This window comes from Polypterus senegalus, chromosome 2 (assembly GCF_016835505.1).
Source record: "Polypterus senegalus isolate Bchr_013 chromosome 2, ASM1683550v1, whole genome shotgun sequence".
NCBI classification, from domain to species: Eukaryota; Metazoa; Chordata; class Cladistia; order Polypteriformes; family Polypteridae; genus Polypterus; species Polypterus senegalus.
Window position 1 is genome coordinate 188,781,337 of NC_053155.1, and position 18,358 is coordinate 188,799,694.

The following is an 18,358-nucleotide window of genomic DNA, read 5'->3' on the forward strand; positions in this document are numbered from 1 at the left end:
ACCACACAGCACATGTTTATTTTACAGCTGGGGAAGCCCTTTCTCCGCTCCCCTCAAGAGCACAATGTCCACAACATCAAGTGGAGCGCAGTCCCTTCACCTCCAGTCCTCATTACAGGCTTTGTCCTTCTTCCTCCTGACTCTGGCCATTGAGAAGTGGTGACTGGCCCCTTTTATAGGATACATGGAAGGACTCCAGGTGTCTTGTGACCTTTTTCCAGCAACAATTCCTGGTGTAGCAGAAATGCTGCCAAATAGGGCCTAGTAAACATCCAGGCACCCCCTGCAGTGGCCATGGGCATCAGCAGGGTTGAACTTCCATGCTCCAAAACCGTGTCCCCTCTCTAAGCCAAGGAAGTCCCGGGGAGACAGTATCCAAAATAAGCCCTCTCCTGTGGTCTTTCTGTGCCGGAACATCCTGGTCGGGTAAGGGCCTCAGCATTCCATCACAGTAGCGTTTAACAGCAGAAAGTTCAAACCCTTTGCATTGTCTGAAAGGAAGGACAGGCATCCTGGCCAGCATAATGGAGTGATTCATACTCGGCAAGGAGGCCATAATGGAAGGACTGGGTGAATAGGCTCACTGGGATCAGTTCGTCCAAACAACAGGTGGCAGTGTTTCTCAAGGCTGGACCAATTTAAGACACCTGCAGGGTGGCATGAGAATTGGAGTTTGGAGACACAGCCCTGTTGGGATCTTTGGGGACTGCCAGAGGGTGCTGCCCTGGTTTCCATAACGACCCAGAAGTGTGGGAGAACTTGAACAGGAAACCAGAAGCAGTTCCCAGGTTGGCTACAAAAGAGAGCTCATTGCCTCACTGGAGTTGAGTTAGAGTCGGGAGGCAGCGGGCAACACTCTTGGAGGAAGAAGGAGAGATTTGTGAATTGATTTATTTGGTGGGTATTCTTGTAAAGAAGGGATTTGGGGCAAATAAAAAAGTATTGCTGTGTCTGTGGTTTGGACCTCAGTGGTGGCCCCTTGTGGTTATACTATCCATTTTTTTAATATCTGACAGACATGCCTCTAAATTTAGAAGTTAGTAGAGGTTATTTGCATTTGCAGGTATATATAGATGTGTATCATCAGTGTAACAATGAAAATTAACACCATATTTACAGCGTTCCAAATGATATCACCAAGAGAAAGCAAACAAATAGAAAAAAGCATACGGCCAAGAACTGATCCCTGGGGTACACCAAAGTTTACCTCAGAAAATTCAAAGATAGTTTTATTGTAACCTTTACGTTGAGTTCTACTTGATAAATAAGAATGAAACCAAGAGAGTACCGTCCTCCGAATGCCAATATGTTTCTCCAACCGGTTAAGAAGTATGCTGTGGTCTGTATTCAAATCAAGAAACAGTAAGACTGACATCAAATCAGAATCAGCAGTGATCGATAGACCATTGATTACTCTGGTCAAAGCAATTTCTGTGGAATGACATAACCAAAAGCTGGATTGAAATTTGCCAAAAAGATTATTTTCAGACAAGTAGGCAATAAGTTGATTAGCAACAGCCCTCTCAAGTAATTTCAAACAAAAAAGAAACACTGGAAACTGGTTTATAATTGTTCAAAATCTGTGGATCCAAGTTAAGTTTTTTAAGCACTGGTTTAACAATGGCAGTTTTAAAAGCTGAGGGAACCAAGCCGATGAAAAGCGACTTATTGATAATATTAAGAGTAGGACTAATAAAAACAGGAGACAATTCCTTAAAATGATTCGATGGTTTAAGAAATAATATACAAGCTGTAGATTTAGAAACAGTTATCAAGCAGGACAAATCCTTAAGGGAACCTATTTCAAATCCTGAATAATTACAAGTAGGCCTTACCCCAGTACTTATAATCATGAAAGTATTAGAGAGTTCATAGCCATCATTCTGAGAAAAATATAGACCACTGATTTTATTTGTCACTGAAATCCATCACCAGTGAATCAAGAGCTATAAGAAGACATATTCTGTGTATATCAAATAAAAACCATGGACCATTTCTATTAATATTAATCAAATTAGAAAAGTAGACTTTCCTAGCAGTTGAACATGCATGTTGATCATTTTTTAAACTCTATACCCAGGAACAATGAAAAATCTCTTGGTTTGTCATATGCCACCTGCACTCAGGACATTTACTTGGAATACAGAAAGTTATGTAAAAAAAGACACAAAAATAATCTGGAACTGGAGCCCTTAAAATCAATGAGATATCTATGTCATTCCCCTTTGAGAAAGTCAACTCCAGTGTGTTTCCTCGGTTATGAGTAGCACCCATTACATGTTAGATAAAGTTTAGGCAAGTAATAAGACCTATAAATTTCATTGTATTAGAATCAGACCTGTCATTTACATGAAGATTAAAATCACCCAGTAAAGTTACTTTATTATATTTTACAAGAGAGGAATAATCGAAAATATCTATAGAAAATTAAAGTTTTATTTTGGGGGTCTATAAATAGTTAATACAAGAACACGTTGTTGAGTTTTAATAACTATTTAGAATATCTGAATATGGACATTGCCATTTTCATTTGGAACTTCAGAAATTATTAAATCAGTGCTGAGCCCCAAAACAGTTTTAATGAGTGCTAAGATGTCCTTGTGGCTTCTCCTTCATGAACTTATTTTTCCTCTAGATCTTGTCCATCTGTTAACATTCTAACTGAGCCTAATATCCTACCTTTCCCTTTTTTGAATTTCAGATCAATTGCACCGTTTTTCTATTTTTTGCTACCTGTATGATTCTTGATTTTACTGCCACCTTTACCAGCTATTACAGTCAATCTGCTCCTACAGTATATGTGCGTTGATAATTTGACTTTTATAGGCTTTTCTGGTGTTAATATTTTGCAGTATTGTATAAAGTACCCCACAACCATACTTCAGTAAAAACAGATATCTTTCTGGAAAAGGACTTAAGTAAAAGTTTCCCATGAGGAAACTATTTAAGTCAAAGTTTTAAAATATCTAATACTATGTATGTGTACTTTATATATCAATAAAATATTGGGAGGGGTCTTGCCATTGTATGGGTTGTAGGGAGTGGAAGCGGTGTTGGGGTGGAGTCTTGGGGGAACACTGTTTGTAAGGGCTTGGGGCATCTCCCTAGAAAGAGAGAGAGAGTTGAGTGACAGGGATCGGGTTAATTAACGGTGCTTGAAGAAAAGGGGAGGTGGTGGCCAGAAGTGGTAGTTGGGGGGCTGGAGCGAAAGGTGGACAGCATCAGGTGGTAAAAAGGGAGTGAACGGTTTAAGAGAGGTAGATAGGACGAAGATGAATTGTCTTTGTTATTTTGGAGGTGTCCCCGTGACCCATACAACGGGCGGCGGTAGGGCACCATTTATATCGCAGCATATTCAAAAAAAGTCAGTCGGCTTTTGGAAGAATCCCCCAGACAAGTGGCTCCTGAGTGTGTTTATTCAACGGGATGTCACAATATTTTAAATTACACGGATGATAAATCCTTTCTGACTTTCAATAATAATAATAATACATTTTATTTATATAGCACCTTTCCCATGCTCAAGGCACTTCACAGAGTTTAAGAGAGAACAGCAGAGTATACAGTATATAGCATTGTACTAAACCAAATAAATAAATAAAGAGGAGTAAGATAGTAAATTCATAGAAAGCCTAACAGACAACACAATTGGTGGTCTAGCACACACATACAGGTTACATGAGCATCTTGACATAGAGGTAAACTGAGAGAAGGGTAATAAAGTCAGGTAGAGCTAAAAGCCTTCCTGAATAGATGAATTATGAGTTGTTTTTTAAAAGAATTCATGAAGTCAGCTGATCTGATTAATTTCGGTAGGTCATTCCAGAGTCTGGGCGCTATACAGCTGAAGGCCCTGTCACCCATGGAGTGTAGATTAGTGTGGGGCACAGCAAGATTGCCAGAATCAGAGGACCTTAGTGGGCGGGCAGGCACACAGTGATGGAGAAGGTCACTGATGTAGTTTGGCGCGAGGTTTTTTAAGGCTTTGTAGGTTATTAGTAGGATTTTATATTCGATTCTGTAAGACACAGGGAGCCAGTGAAGGCGAAGCAGGATGGGTGTTATGTGCTCGCTGCTGCTGGTTCGAGTAAGGACTCTTGCAGTTTTGAATCAACTGGAGCTGTGATAGAAGATTAGAAGGGGCACCTGCCAGCAGCGAGTTACAATAATCATGGGATGTGATAAAAGCATGGACATGTTTCTCAGCATTAGAAAAGGAGACGAAGCAGCAAACATGGAATATGTTACGGAGGTGAAAGTAAGAAATATCAATGTGATTTATGTAGGTGGAATAAGAAAGGGAGGAATCAAAAATGACACAAAGATTTTTTGCAGTAGAGGCAGGTCTGATGAGATCACCGCCAAGACTGACTGGGAAGGAGCTCATTTTATTAAGTTGCATTTTAGTCCCAATTTGCAGGGGTTCAGTTTTGCTGCAATTTAAATTTAAAGAGTTCTGCTCCATCCAGGTTTTAATTTCACTAAGGCAAGTTGTGAGCTGAGAAAGCTCTGATGAAGTTCCACTTTTAACATTGAAATAGAGTTGAGTATCGTCTCTATAAAAATGATAACCCAGTCTAAAGCTATGAATAATATGACCAAGGGGAAGCATATAAATACAGAAGAGCAGAGGGCCGAGGACAGAGCCCTGAGGAACTCCTTGTGTGACTGGCGCCGAGCTGGACCTGCTGTTGCCAAGTCTAACAAACTCTTTCCTATCAGTCAGATAGGACTTGAACCACTGGAACGCAGTGCCAGAGGTACCCAGCATGTTCTCCATTCTGGACAGTAGAATGTCATGTCTTGTAGCGGTGCCACATAGTGTTTAAATGTCAGTGCTGTGTGTGTCTCGTTTTCATTGTCCCATTGACTGCGTTGTGTGTATCAGTTAATGTTGTCCCGTAAGGAGGACGGATGATGGGAGGAGTTCACAATCACTTACCTGGAAAACACCTGTATATCAATTAATCAATTACTGCCGTCACGGATTATTTAAGGAGAAGAGGAGGAGACGAAAGGGGAGACCAGCACGAGGAGAGAGAAGGAGAACAACCAATAACGCATTCACGATTACAACCTGCCTGCCGTTTCATTCCATTGCGCTATCATCCAGTTTGTATTTCATTCATCCGGACTGCCTTTCAACCTGCTTACCGCTGAAGACCCGGGTCGAATCATCATTCGCCGCCGCCGAGGAATCACGGTGAGGTTATTCCAACGCCGGAAATACGAACATTACTATCGTCATTAATCAGGTCCCGTATTCAGGACATTTATTTCACGTACCGGACTCAAGTTCATGATCATTCCGTTTGCCAGCCATTTGTCGTTTGTGTGGTGTGTGTCATATGTAACGTGGACAAGGGAGGGGATTTATATATATATATATATTGTCGGGTTTGCTGTGGGATTGTTGGGGTGGAGGAATATTTGAGTGTACATTTGTCTTGTGGCGTGTCTTGTCCCATTTAATACATTTATTCTTGTTTCCTTTTACATTCTGCTTATTGTCTTTGCTTTTCAAACCGTCGATTGTGGGGAAAGTTAATCTGTGTAGGAGTACGGCTTGACAGGAAAAGGTTTCTCAGTCAATTATCCAGGCCACAGGTCTTGGAGGTGTAGCTGCCGGCTGGGAATAAGGGGTCGGCCGTTACAGTCTGATAGTGTCAAATGCTGCACTGAGGTCTAACAGAATTAATATGCTGGTTTGTCCAGAGTCTGCTGCCATAAGCACATCATTGGTTACCTGTAGCCGAGCAGTTTCACAGCTGTGCTGCACCCTGAAACCAGGCTGTAAGGGTTCCATCAAATTATTACTGTAGAAGTTACAGTAAGTAGTTGTGCATTCCTCCATGTATTCATTAATAAAATTATACTATTTCTGCATATAAATGATCTCAAAGGAAACACCACTCTAAACAGGTAAAGGCAGTGTTCTGTGATCTGTATGAAGTTTCATTTGAAAATAGAAAACCTTGACATAGTGTTTATTCCAAAATATAATATGTGATCACCATTTTATCACAAGCCAAAATTCTTTACGAAAGCAAAGCTAATCATTTAAACAACAAAGTCACTCCCTATAAACTCTGGTTCTGCACTCCTGTTGAATCTTTGCCTGTAGTTTGATTCTTTTGGAGTTGTCATTTCAAATGGTAATTGCTATTCTGAAATGTATTCAAAAGATTCAATTTTGCATCTGAAGCTAAGCAGACATCTTCACAGAACTCTGCAAGCTAATACCAGCCCTAGATTTGCTTTTGTGGTAGGCTGGAGTTCTGAATCTTACTAATAAAGTTAGAAAAGCTAACAGGATGAGTAACAGGCTAGGGCCACATAAGCATGTCACTGTAATTTTGCTTGTCTATTCCAAACCACTGAGACCTATAACTAATTATGCATGAATTTTGAAATGAGTGGTGGAACAGTGACAGGAGGCTGTTGCAAGCAGTTGAGGGTGATGAAAATGTGGAAGTTATGGAAGTTTGTTTCTATAAGAAGGTAATTCACATAAAAAACCCTTATTTTTAAGAAATCCCCTTCCTTATATATTTTTGTCTTCCTGTATTTCCTCCCTATAAAACTCCACCCAGTGTTCCACAACCTGGCAACACAGTAAACTGAGACTCTAACTGGAAATCTCTAATATCAAGCCTCACCCCAAACATCCAGCCATGTCCCTTTTGGAGGCGGCAGTGAGGACAGCGTCTGAACTCAGCATTTGATCTGAGAATGACTGCGACTGGGACTGTGCATCAACCGTGCCCAGACCTGTCTAGGGATCTCATGTATAATCATCCCGCAGGTACCGTCAGCGGGTGCTGTATTTGGGACTCCTGAGCCCGTGTGGGCAACAGATTCATCACACCTGGAAGTACCGCCGGAACTCAATGATCAAACACCTGGAGCACATCCAGGTGACCTATAAAAGGAGCCAGCGACCACCACTCATTGGTCAGAGACGGGTGGAGGAGGACAAGGTTGCTAGGGAGGAGTGGTGGTGCAAAGGAAGAGAAAAGTGCTTGTGCTGTACTGGTGGTTACTGGTGCTTGGGACTGTGTTGTGGCTGGGGGATTATGGGGAAGACGTGCCCTCCAGCTGAAGCAAAATAAAAGTCCTTTTATTTTACACGTGCCTCCCGTGCCCAATCTGTGTCGAGTCAGGCGCTATATAGTGCTTATCTTACACCTATTAGTTGTGCCATGAAGAAGGCCATTTGTAATATTCTGATATTTCCTTTTTTCAGTTTTTACTAACATAAACCTTTGGCAGTTTACCTCTTACCCTTTTCACCATTTTAGAACATTCATTGCATTTCAACTGATTACATTTGAAGAAAAACTGGAAAAACTGAGGTGTTAAAGTGTATTATCTATCATTTATCCATAATCATTATGAAGGGGCATCTCAAAACAAACTGCAAAAATAATTGTTATGAAAATGTAGGGAGCTTAATTAGGCCTAGAGAATTCAGATTTTTTCCTAACTTCATGTGTTGCATTTTAACTTCATTGATGTTTTTTAAAAGATAGTTAAAGGGGCTTAGAGCTTGTTAAACGTTAATTGAATTGAAAAAAAAATCCTAAATAAGGTTTTAGCCTAATGTTTGTGTTATAATATATAAATAAACATTTGCCTTCAGACCACACACAATTGCATTCAATGGAATCCAGCTGCTTTCAATAAAAGGATTTGGCAGGGTTTCAGCCTAAATACACCTGCCTATGGAGCCCAGTTAGGTCAGTCATCATTTAGTAAAAAGCATGCAGTTCTACTCATAGATTGCTGAGAGTAGGCCATCCCTGCAAACTGAACAAGACATGGGTTAAAAAAGCTCAAAAGCAGGACAATGTCATCACTAACGGACTTGAAACATTACCTGACTAGAATGTAAATAACAGATGTTTATTAAATTAAGAAAGTATTTTAAACCCTGCATGTAATTATATAACTATTTGAAAAAGTTTTTTGTACTCAGTACTAATGCGGGAAATATCTGACTCTTTGCAAAGCCTGGCATCTGTGTTCTGCCAGTGCTTTTGAAAAATTAGCAGATATATACTGTATATATATATATATATATATATATATATATATATATATATATATATATATATATATATATATATATAGTGACAGAACCACTAGGGGGCATGCCAGCCACCCAACCCGACACAGACATGGGAAGCACACTTATAAAACACAAGTACTTTAATTTTTAGTTTCTTTACTTGTGAAGAACGTCTTCCCTGTTCCCATAAGCACACAATGCAGTCCAATCACAAACAGCATACCTTAACACAATTATCCTTTCTTTTCTCTTTAATTTTTCTCCTCCACTCCTTCTCGGCAACTTTCATCTCTCTCCTCCCGACTCTGGCTCACTGAGTACTGTCCACTGGCCCCTTAAAAAAGGCACCGACAATGCTTCAGGTGCTCGTTGCCCCACCTCCAGCAGCACTTCGGGGTGTGACAGAAGAACCGCCCACATGGGCTCTGGAATATCTGCAGCGCACCCTGGCAGCATCCCCGGATTCCAACAGGGCTGTGTCCAACTCCATTTTCCATGAAGCTCTGCGAAAGTCCGAGGTAATGCTCTGTCCGTACTTGTTTGCCCAGTCCTTTCAAGGAAAAGGCGTCCTGGTCAGGCAAGGGCCCCAGCCATCCACAACAATATATACTGTATATATTCATATTTTAAAATATCATTTACATTTGATTCTTGGAGAGCTGAAATCTATTACATAAATCCCCAATTTAGTTAATGTCATCATCAGTGTTGTATTAAAATTTTTTACAGTCATTCTTTGATCTTTAAAAATAACCAAAGCATTGTTTTGGTGTTAGGAAGGCCAAGGAACACAGTGAGTTTATTTATATTTTTATTTAGCCACATTCTTAAATAAATAAATGTATTTTACCGCTGTGGCATTTTTTTGTGTGATATCAGTTTCCGACACTTTGTGCATTCTGCCTTATCTGGTTGCCAATCAGTTACTAGGCAATATCAACAGGACATGTGTGGCACATGACTTCACCAGGTCAAAGTTATAAAGGTCAGAATTGTGCATTTACTGGTTGTCCAAGTTTGTGGATACAACAAATAAAAAGCCAGACTTTTGGCAGCAATTTAATTTTTTAACACTAGAATCCCTGAAGCCTACAAAAAAACTTGTAATCCTGGCCCACTTACATCCCTTCACACCTCTCCTTCAGCTTCTTTTGTTTTGTAAATGTGTTGATCAGCACAAGCATCCCCCACCAAGGCTCCTTATCTGCATGTGAGGTTCCTGGAGTTGTTTAGGGTAAATAATACAGTACTGTATATTGTTATTTGGAACAAATGCATTTCATGTGTGTTTCGTGTCTACAAAGATCTGGGTATGTGTAAGATGAAAGGAAATGCGAGGCAGGAAATGCTGAACACATACCTAAAGCAGAACCTTTTCCACGGTATACTAATAATAAAGTGAAGTCTATAAAGTGTAAAGATTTCATTCCAAATATTAAATAAAAATGTGCGCTTTTTCAAGAATATAACCAAAGAAAAAAAAAGCAATCGATTGACTACAATTTTCATCTTGTGTTTGTGCTCTGGTTATGTGTAATTACTTTGGTTTTAACTCCTTTGCAACTTTGTTTGAATTACGATTTTGGTTTAACTTTCTGGGCTTTGCTTATTGTTGGATTTTCTTCCTGGTATCAATCTTTACCTTTATATTAAACCACAATCCAACTCCTGATTCTATTCTTATTTAAATACATCACCCAACAGAGTTAGTTAGTTGCATTAATACAGTGAAAGGAACACAATATATGGCAGAAGTTGGAGACTGAGGCAGAATAGCTGTAGGAGGTAAGATGATGAGACACCTGGGACAATATTGCCTAGAAATAAGAAATTAAACTTAAAGAAATCTGTAAAATTCAATACGTCTGTAGTATGATGCTGCAGGGATATGATAATGAATGAACTGAGATATCACTTAAAGTACATTTTAGGGACTGAATTGATATAGCAACTGTGGTAATAGCATACAGAAAACTGGAATTTTTGAAAAATCTGTGGGTGACAGCTTAATTGCTTGAAGGCATGGAAGAATGAAAGAGATGGAAACATCAAAGAATGGCTAAGTGGAACAGGCAGGTCTAAATGGAATTTACAGGTAGAATGTTAACTAAGTGAAGGAATGGAGGTGGAATGAATAATGTTAAGAAATACAACAAAAATGTGCAATCAGTCATATAAGATGTAAAGAAAGAATGGACAGACGAGAGAATACTGTATGTCAGTCCAAGACATACAAGACATGAGTTTAAAAGAGAGTTTAAGAACTTAACAGAAGAATGGACAAACCAGAAGGCACAGAAGAAGATAATTCTACAGTAGTTTGAGTAGTAACATAAAACACAACAGAACTAAAAAAAAAAGACAAAACAATATCACAGTACACCATCAAATGTCCAGAAGACAGGCTGTAATGGCCACACTTATTAAAAATACAGATGCTGTGTCTTGTAGAGGTTACAGAACTGTTTTCCTACACATCATTCAAGCTGATCAGAAAACTTCAAAAACTAATCACAGAAGATTTTAGATGCCTTCAAGAAAAAAAAACTAGTATATATGTGGTAAAATTAAATTAGAACAGAGGAATTACTTAGAGATACTCTAAAATATGAAAAAAGATAATCACCACAGTGGTCCGTGGAATAGCGATTTTTAAGTTACAAAAACTGATCATGAAGAAAGCAAACAAAAATCAGACAATGGGGTATAATGATGACAGTAGACATTTGAATGGAATATCATACAAACAAGGAAACACAATTTCTAAACAAGAGAGACTACTCATGATATACAGTAATCAGAATTATGCAGAAAAACAGTTTTGGACACATCTTGTTCTATTTTCTTTTTTTTTTCTAGGCATCACAGAACTTAAAGTCAATGTGAAAAAGTTGAAAGGGAAGCTGAGAGTGATGGTGCTAATCTTAATGATGTTAAAAAAGAAATAAATGAGGGAATAAAAGCAAAACACATCAAGCTGTTGTAAAATTATAAACATACCAACTCAAATCATAAAACTTACATTTTTATTTATATTTTTGTTGAAAACTGTACCTCCTAAAGGTTGATTTCCTAAGTCAATATACTTGGTTTGTAATATGTGTCTAAAATTATTTCCCTTCCAGTTTATGGAGATTAAACATCACACTGCTGTTTTAGGAGCAATCCATGAGCATAGGCTTTGAGAGTAGTAGGTAAGACAAACCATAACATCAGCTTATAATCATCTTTAAATCCTGAGGTTTATGTGTATCTTATCTTTTGTATAAACACATACTGGCCAATAGCTTAAACCGGGCATAACTTGTCACTGCCCTGTCGTGCCTTAAGGAGCTTTTAATGAAACACTACATCTTCACATGAACAAAGGGAGCAGCTTTTTGGTGCTATGGTTATTGGCTCATGGCTCAAAAGTCTTTGGTAGAACTTACAGTATAGTATAGTACAGTACTATATACACTGCGTGGAGTTTGTAGCATTTCTTTCTGTCTATATGGATTTTTCTACAGATATGCATGTTTCCTCTCAAATCTCAAAGATGTATAGTATCTGTTACATTGACTACCTTAAGTGTGAGAGAGTGTACTCTGTAAAGGGTTACCATCTTACCTGAAATTTTTTTATGCCTTCTTCACTGTGTTGCTGGAAAAATTTCTAACCCTGTAACCTTAAACTGCATTAATCAAAATAAAAAATGGATGAGTAAATATGTTAGATCATCCTGCAGATAATCTATTATATTTCATGTATTTAGCCCAGGATGCCTCCATCACTATATAACATTTTTACGTTCTAATATGTCTAGTTACACCACCACTTCAAAAAATGGCTATTATTGTAAATAAATACATTTCCTAATACAAAAGTAATTGTGATTTGTTAACAGTCTTCATTACTGTGAATTAGCTATAAACAAGTTGAATACTATATGAGTTACTTAATGAAGTGTAGAGTTTTAAAAACAGAATACATGAAATGGCAGACCCCCGTGACCCTGTGTTAGTATATAGCGGGTTGGATAATGAATGGATGGATTGATGGTATAGCAACCCATTTGACATACGTATGCAGAAAACCTATCAATGTAACTTTAACTCTTTCCTTTCAGCAATAGATGAAGAATGGCAGAGAACACTATGTATGCCCAGAGAGGTTGTTATAGATGTTGCTAAGGAGCTTGGCACCAACACAAATATATTCTTCAAACCTTCATGTGTATCAGTTTTCAGATGTGGAGGATGCTGTAATGAAGAAAGCTTATCTTGTAGAAACACCAGTGTCTCCTATGTTACTAAAACAGTAAGTAAAAAAAAAAATTACTTTTTATTTAGACAAATAAATCAGTATGCTTGAAACAATGGGGCTAAACTACTACCAAGCAAACCTATTTTGAACAGCTGTATTAAAAATATGAAACTTATTGGCCGAAGCTGTACACTTGTATTAGCTGTTTAGACATGGTTCTGTGAGCTGACTTGTGGTGTCTCGTAATTTGGTAATACCATGATTATATTTTAGAAGAAAGAAAGGGTATTTTCTATATATTTGACTGTCTTTCAAATGACTTTATAATTACATCTAGAGTAGTACAGCTCCTTTATGTTGTATTACTGCCTCTCAGTTTAAAGAGTTCAAAAGCACCCCGGCAGAGGATTAGCCTTTTGAAAAAACAATAGGCCCTGTAGTGGAATCCGTCAATGGGAGCTGGTTGTTAGAAACCCTATAAAAATCAGCAGGTTGGTTAACCTAAACTTTCTGTCATGTTTCAAACTTGAAAGTTTTACAATCAAGATTTTTTTTTTTTGAACCAGAGAAAACAAATGTTACAACAAGATGCTTTATTTCTGCTACTATTCTACACCATATATTCAGTATCTGACCAACTGACTTTCAATTAAAATTTCTCTAAAGTAATATCACAAATTGTTGAGATGCTTATTACATTCAAATATACTTTTTTTGTACACAAAAATAATTGTTAGTAGTTGATATTTGATACTGACTAGACTATAGCCAGTGTCCATTGAATTATTATGCACTGGTTCATTGTCATTGATGGCATAAATAGTGAAGAAATACTGGTATAATATGTGTGGGGAGATGTGAATGAGTGATGTACTGATACCGCGTCCAGGGCTGATTTTTTTTTTGAGCCCAATACTAACACAGTGTTCCAGCCCCTGTAACCCTGAATAAAGGGGTCTGAGAATGTTATGTAAATGTTACTCAACAAACAAACTGATCTATTTAGTCACCATTTGTTCAATACTGATTCATTTTTATTAACTAGTTGCCTTTTAATTGTTACTGTTCAATGTAACCAAAACATTAAAGAATAAGTTTGCTTATGTTCAAGTCCAAATTATGTTTTGGCAATCATGGTGCACATTAATTTGCCACAGGATATTATGATCTAAAATGAAGTATTTTTTTTATAATTTTTAAAAATACCGTGCCTGTGTTTAGAGGACACACATCCAAAACAAAATCAAAAGCTTTGAAGCTTACAGAATATGTCCATTGTTCAAGCCAAAATTGTTCTTGAGTATTACAGAGCATTTTGAAACATAAATACCATAAATAGCATATTTGTGTAATTTTCAGAACAAAATGTACTTTTGTAAGAGTCTGCAATTATACGTCCAGCAGTGTTCTTCATATCATTGCCTGTTCTCCACTGCATCAGCCTTTGGTCCATAGGGTTCTAATTTTCTGGAATTTGCAAATACGGAAATTGTTATCTTGAGTGTTTACTTTCCATCAGTTAGGGAAAGATTTTACTTCACGTTTATTGTCATATGGACATACCACAATAACTGTTATGGAATAGTGACAGTGATGCAGTATTAACAAAAGATACAAAAGAAAAATAATCATTGAATGCTACATATATATACAATTACATGCAATATGCACATACAATAACACATATGTAAAATGTTATTATGACTGGCTGTTTGGTAATCTTGTGATCTGTGAATTGACACTGTCTCTAAAACTGCTAATGTAAGTCTGACTAGTCATCTTCTATTTCTCTGAAAGGAGGAGTGAGAATCTCCATTGTGCAGAATGGCTGTGGTCTTCAGTAATCATGTTAACCTTCCTAAAGGCAATGTGTATTACAGAGGTTTAGAGCAGAAGGTCATTTGGTGCCATTAATGATCTGTTTTGCCTGTAGTCTTCAGTGTTATATGATTTTGAGTAGAGCACATGTCATATATTATGATGTTATGCAACCACTAAGGATGGAATCCACTGTACACTCATAAAATGTAGTGAGAACAGACAAGGAAATCCAAAGTTTGTGTGTTGTACTGTCATTCTGTATCAGTGATTTGCTTGATTATGAAGATGAAGATACAGTTCACCTTCCCCATTAAACTGTACTTTTCTAAACTGATTTTGGGGATCTCCATTTACTACTTTAGCATTTTCACTAGATGTATTAAATGTTTATTCACCCCTCAATATATTATACCTTTATAACAATCAAGTCATTACAGTGCTGTCTTGTTTGTTTTTCTTGTATTGTCTGAAATCAATACTTTTGTTGTCTGAAATAACACATATTTGGTAAGTTTTAAGTCTTTTCTTTTACATTTAGACACATGCCGTCTGGACCCCATTTTAAACTGCAAACACATCCACTGTATTTTTAATATTTATAAAAAAAAACTGTTTACTTTAGAACAAAATTTGCAATGGCAAATTAATGTTCACCATGATTTTGATAAAATAACTTTGACTTGAAAAATACAAACTTAGCCTTTAAAAAGGTTTAAAGATATTTGTGATTATGCTGTTCAAAAGCATGTTTTGTGCATATTTAATAAACACTCTTCAACATGTTGAAGAAGAAAACAAATTTCTTGTTAATAATGATTTCAATATATAAAATCCAAATCAGTCTTTGTGAGCCTTGCTCTGTTTCCATAGTCATAGTATTTGTATTTCTTAAAAGAAATAATAAATATTTTCTACATATACTTTAAATTATAGTTGCAGTTGTTGCAGTTAGTTTCTTGTTTGGTTTGGACATCATTAATTCAGAAAACTGAAGTATATTTAAATTGTAAAATGGCAGACATAATTTACAGTTTTAAAGCACTTTCCTGATGTTGGTTTTTAACCAAAAAAATTCATTATCTGTTAGTATTTCCCCATATGAGCATAATTTTCACAAATGATATAATAATTTTTCAATTACAGGTATTTGAAATTGCGTTGTCAGTGACGTATATTCCACAGCCTGTCTATGTAAGGATCGCTAATCACACATCCTGCAAATGTATGTCACCCTCCGTTATCCGGCGGCATGCTCCACACCAAGCAGTGGACAGGTAAGAAGTTTTATACATAACAGTTTTCTTTTCCATATTTTATGTACCTGCCATACTTTCCTTCTTCTTTTCATGATTGTATTATACAGAGTGGAGAGCCTGGTGCTATCTAACCTAAACTATATTACAAGGTAGTAAATGTATATGCTATGAAACTACGAATCCTAATGAACTGCTAGTGTAGTTAGCCATGACGAGGGAATCCTGTCATAACTCTTCCTTGAATTCTTGGTTGGCACTTGGTATTGGGACCATTAGAGATTTTTATATTCACAGTATGTTTGCATTCTCTGATTGACTGGAAATCAAATATAACTTTACATCCACACAGTTCATTTACTATATAAGAGTTAGAGACTTTCTGAAAGAAATGGTCAACTTTCCTAAACTTCTCTCAATAGCAGAGTTGGACACTATACTACTGTATCTACCACTGATGACGACCTAGGCAGGATCTCCAAACTTTGCTAGTTTTTTTTTTTCAAATAAAGGTAGCATTGTCATTTATTAATGAAACCAGTAAAAATGTTTTTAAGCAATAATTACATTTCACAGTGTAGCACTGGTTTCTGCTGTGTTTTTTGGTCTTGAAACCTCTCTCAGTGTGTTACCCATTATCCAACTACAGGGTCACGGGTGTCTGCTGGAGCCAATCCCAGCCAACACATGTCACAAGACAGGAAACAAACCCCAGGCAGGGTGCCAGCCCACCGCAGGGTGCGCACAAACACAGGACAATTTTAGAATCCCTAAGGCACCTAACCTGCATGTCATTGAACTGTGGGTAGAAACCGGAATACCTGGAGGAAACCACGCAGACACGGGGAGAACATGCAAACTCCACGCAGGGAGGACCCGGGAAGCAAGCCCGGGTCTCCTAACTGCGAGGCAGTAGCGCTACCCACTGCGCCACTGTGCCGCCCCAGTGTGTTACAATTTAATCAATATTTTTTCTACTTCTTCATTCGGCTGCTCCCGTTAAGGGTTGCCACAGCACATCATGTTCATTTTTTGAAAATTCTTTTTTCCTTTGTGGTTAGCAACAATCCAGGGTGCTAATGCATCAGCTAACAGCAGTGATTTCAGGATGTCATTACTATTTAATATGTTATTGCACTGCGTTGTCGAATTTTGTGAATGAATAACAAAATATTTTTTCTGTGTTTTAATCAAACCTTTTTTGATTTTTTTTGGTATCACATTAGTGAGTTTTTTTCACAATGAATGTGGTGTTGGGCTTTGGGATTAAGATTTTGTTGCTTTTCTGGTTTTGACTTCAGCCTGTTTCGGTATTTGCTTCTCTCATTCTCTACAGTAATTTTCTTACAATTCGCTGCCTCTTTAAATCGGGTATAATAATAGTCTGGATGAAAAATGTGGGACCTCTAAATGAAAAGAGTTTTGGGGAGATTAAACAAATTCAAAAAGAGGTTATGATAATAAAACAGTAGGTCAGTAATGCAATGTAATGTAATTTGCCTCTCTTCAGCAAATACTGTTGGAATTCGCTCAAACCCAAAAACATTTTGATACATTGAGCAACCCCACTACTGCCCTTGGTGGTGGTAGGGCTAGAGAGCCTCAGGTTCCTCACTCAGGTAGATTTTCTGGGGATCATGTGATTTTTACATCGGTGCTGTCCTATCACACTGACCAATTATGGTGCCTTTATAACCATGTTAATGGATGAAAAACCTCTTGAGTGGGTGTCGGCAAGATATGACATAAATTGTCTAATTCTCTATCTGCATTATTAAAGTTTCTGGATGAATAACAAATTTATTTAACTGTGTTTTAATGGTTTTTGTGTTTTTGATATCATATCTTACTGAGTTTTGTGACACTGAATAGTGCTTTAAGCATGTTGCATTTCTGGTTTCGACCTCGGCCTGTTTCAGAATTCACTTCTCTCTTGTCTCCTGTCCTTTTCTTACAATTCTCTTCCTCCTTATCTATCATTATCTCATTATTTTAGACTCCATTTAATTGTAAGCCTGAACGCTTTAGTATCTTTAGATGTAGATGCCAAAATGCCCAGGGACAAATGCTAATTTGGGTGTGTTTGTGACAGGTCATAGTATGGGGTTTCATTGTGTTAGGTCTCTTTTATTATTATTATGTTCCAGTGTTTGTTTCAACAAGTCTGCAGTTTGGGTTTCAACAAAGAAAAAATATAAGTGAACTGGAGCACAACCAAATGAACAAATTAACCAAGTAGAAAAAAATAAAAAAAAATAAACTCCTAAAATGCAAATATATATATATATATATATGAAAAAAAACACTACAACCTGGAACAGGCTAAAGTTTAGTATCAGAAATCTGCTGGGTTGCTCTTTATGTTCTTCATTAATATTGCGCACTTCATAGTTACTGTGCAACATCTGAACTCTGGCTTTCATTTTAAGAAGTATGTAGTACTCTGCATAATCAGTTGACTTTTTTTTTAAACTCTGAGTTTACATAGATTATATATTTGGTAAGTTTATTTAATAGTTTTAGCTAAGGTTGTGATGGTTTTAAAGGAAAACTCAGTATTTTCCAAGTCAAACCAGTTTTTCACAATTACGGAATACATTAACCTGAAAAGGGAAATTGTGTTTTTAAGTTCAATATTGTTAGAAATTTATATTTATTTATAAATGCAGGGCATCAGTTCAGACATGAGGAAAACCTTATAACTTCCCAAATACATTCACTTTGAAGCAACAAAGGTTTTAATTTCAGAAAATATGCGTTCCACATTTCTGAGTAATATTTATGATAACTAAAGGAAATTTGGAAGTAAAACAGTTTGTCACTAATATTGGACATTTTGGTTATTTACAAACAGCTAGCATTTCAAGTGAATTTTTCATGTAAACATGTAAAATAGCATGAAACCACTCACATGTCTGAAGATTTACCTCTGTTTGTAGTATTAGCAATGGAAATATTGTCTAGCAAA

General features: G+C 37.1%; 1 protein-coding gene across 1 annotated transcript in view; it reads left to right on the forward strand.

The window, feature by feature from the left end:
* The window catches only part of vegfd (vascular endothelial growth factor D), a 73,334-nt gene that overhangs the window by 47,060 nt on the left and 7,916 nt on the right, over positions 1-18,358 (forward strand). The window contains exons 3-4 of the mRNA XM_039745055.1: positions 12,180-12,370; positions 15,281-15,411. Of these exons, the coding sequence (XP_039600989.1) occupies positions 12,180-12,370; positions 15,281-15,411 (322 nt within the window). The remainder of the gene's footprint in view (positions 1-12,179; positions 12,371-15,280; positions 15,412-18,358) is intronic.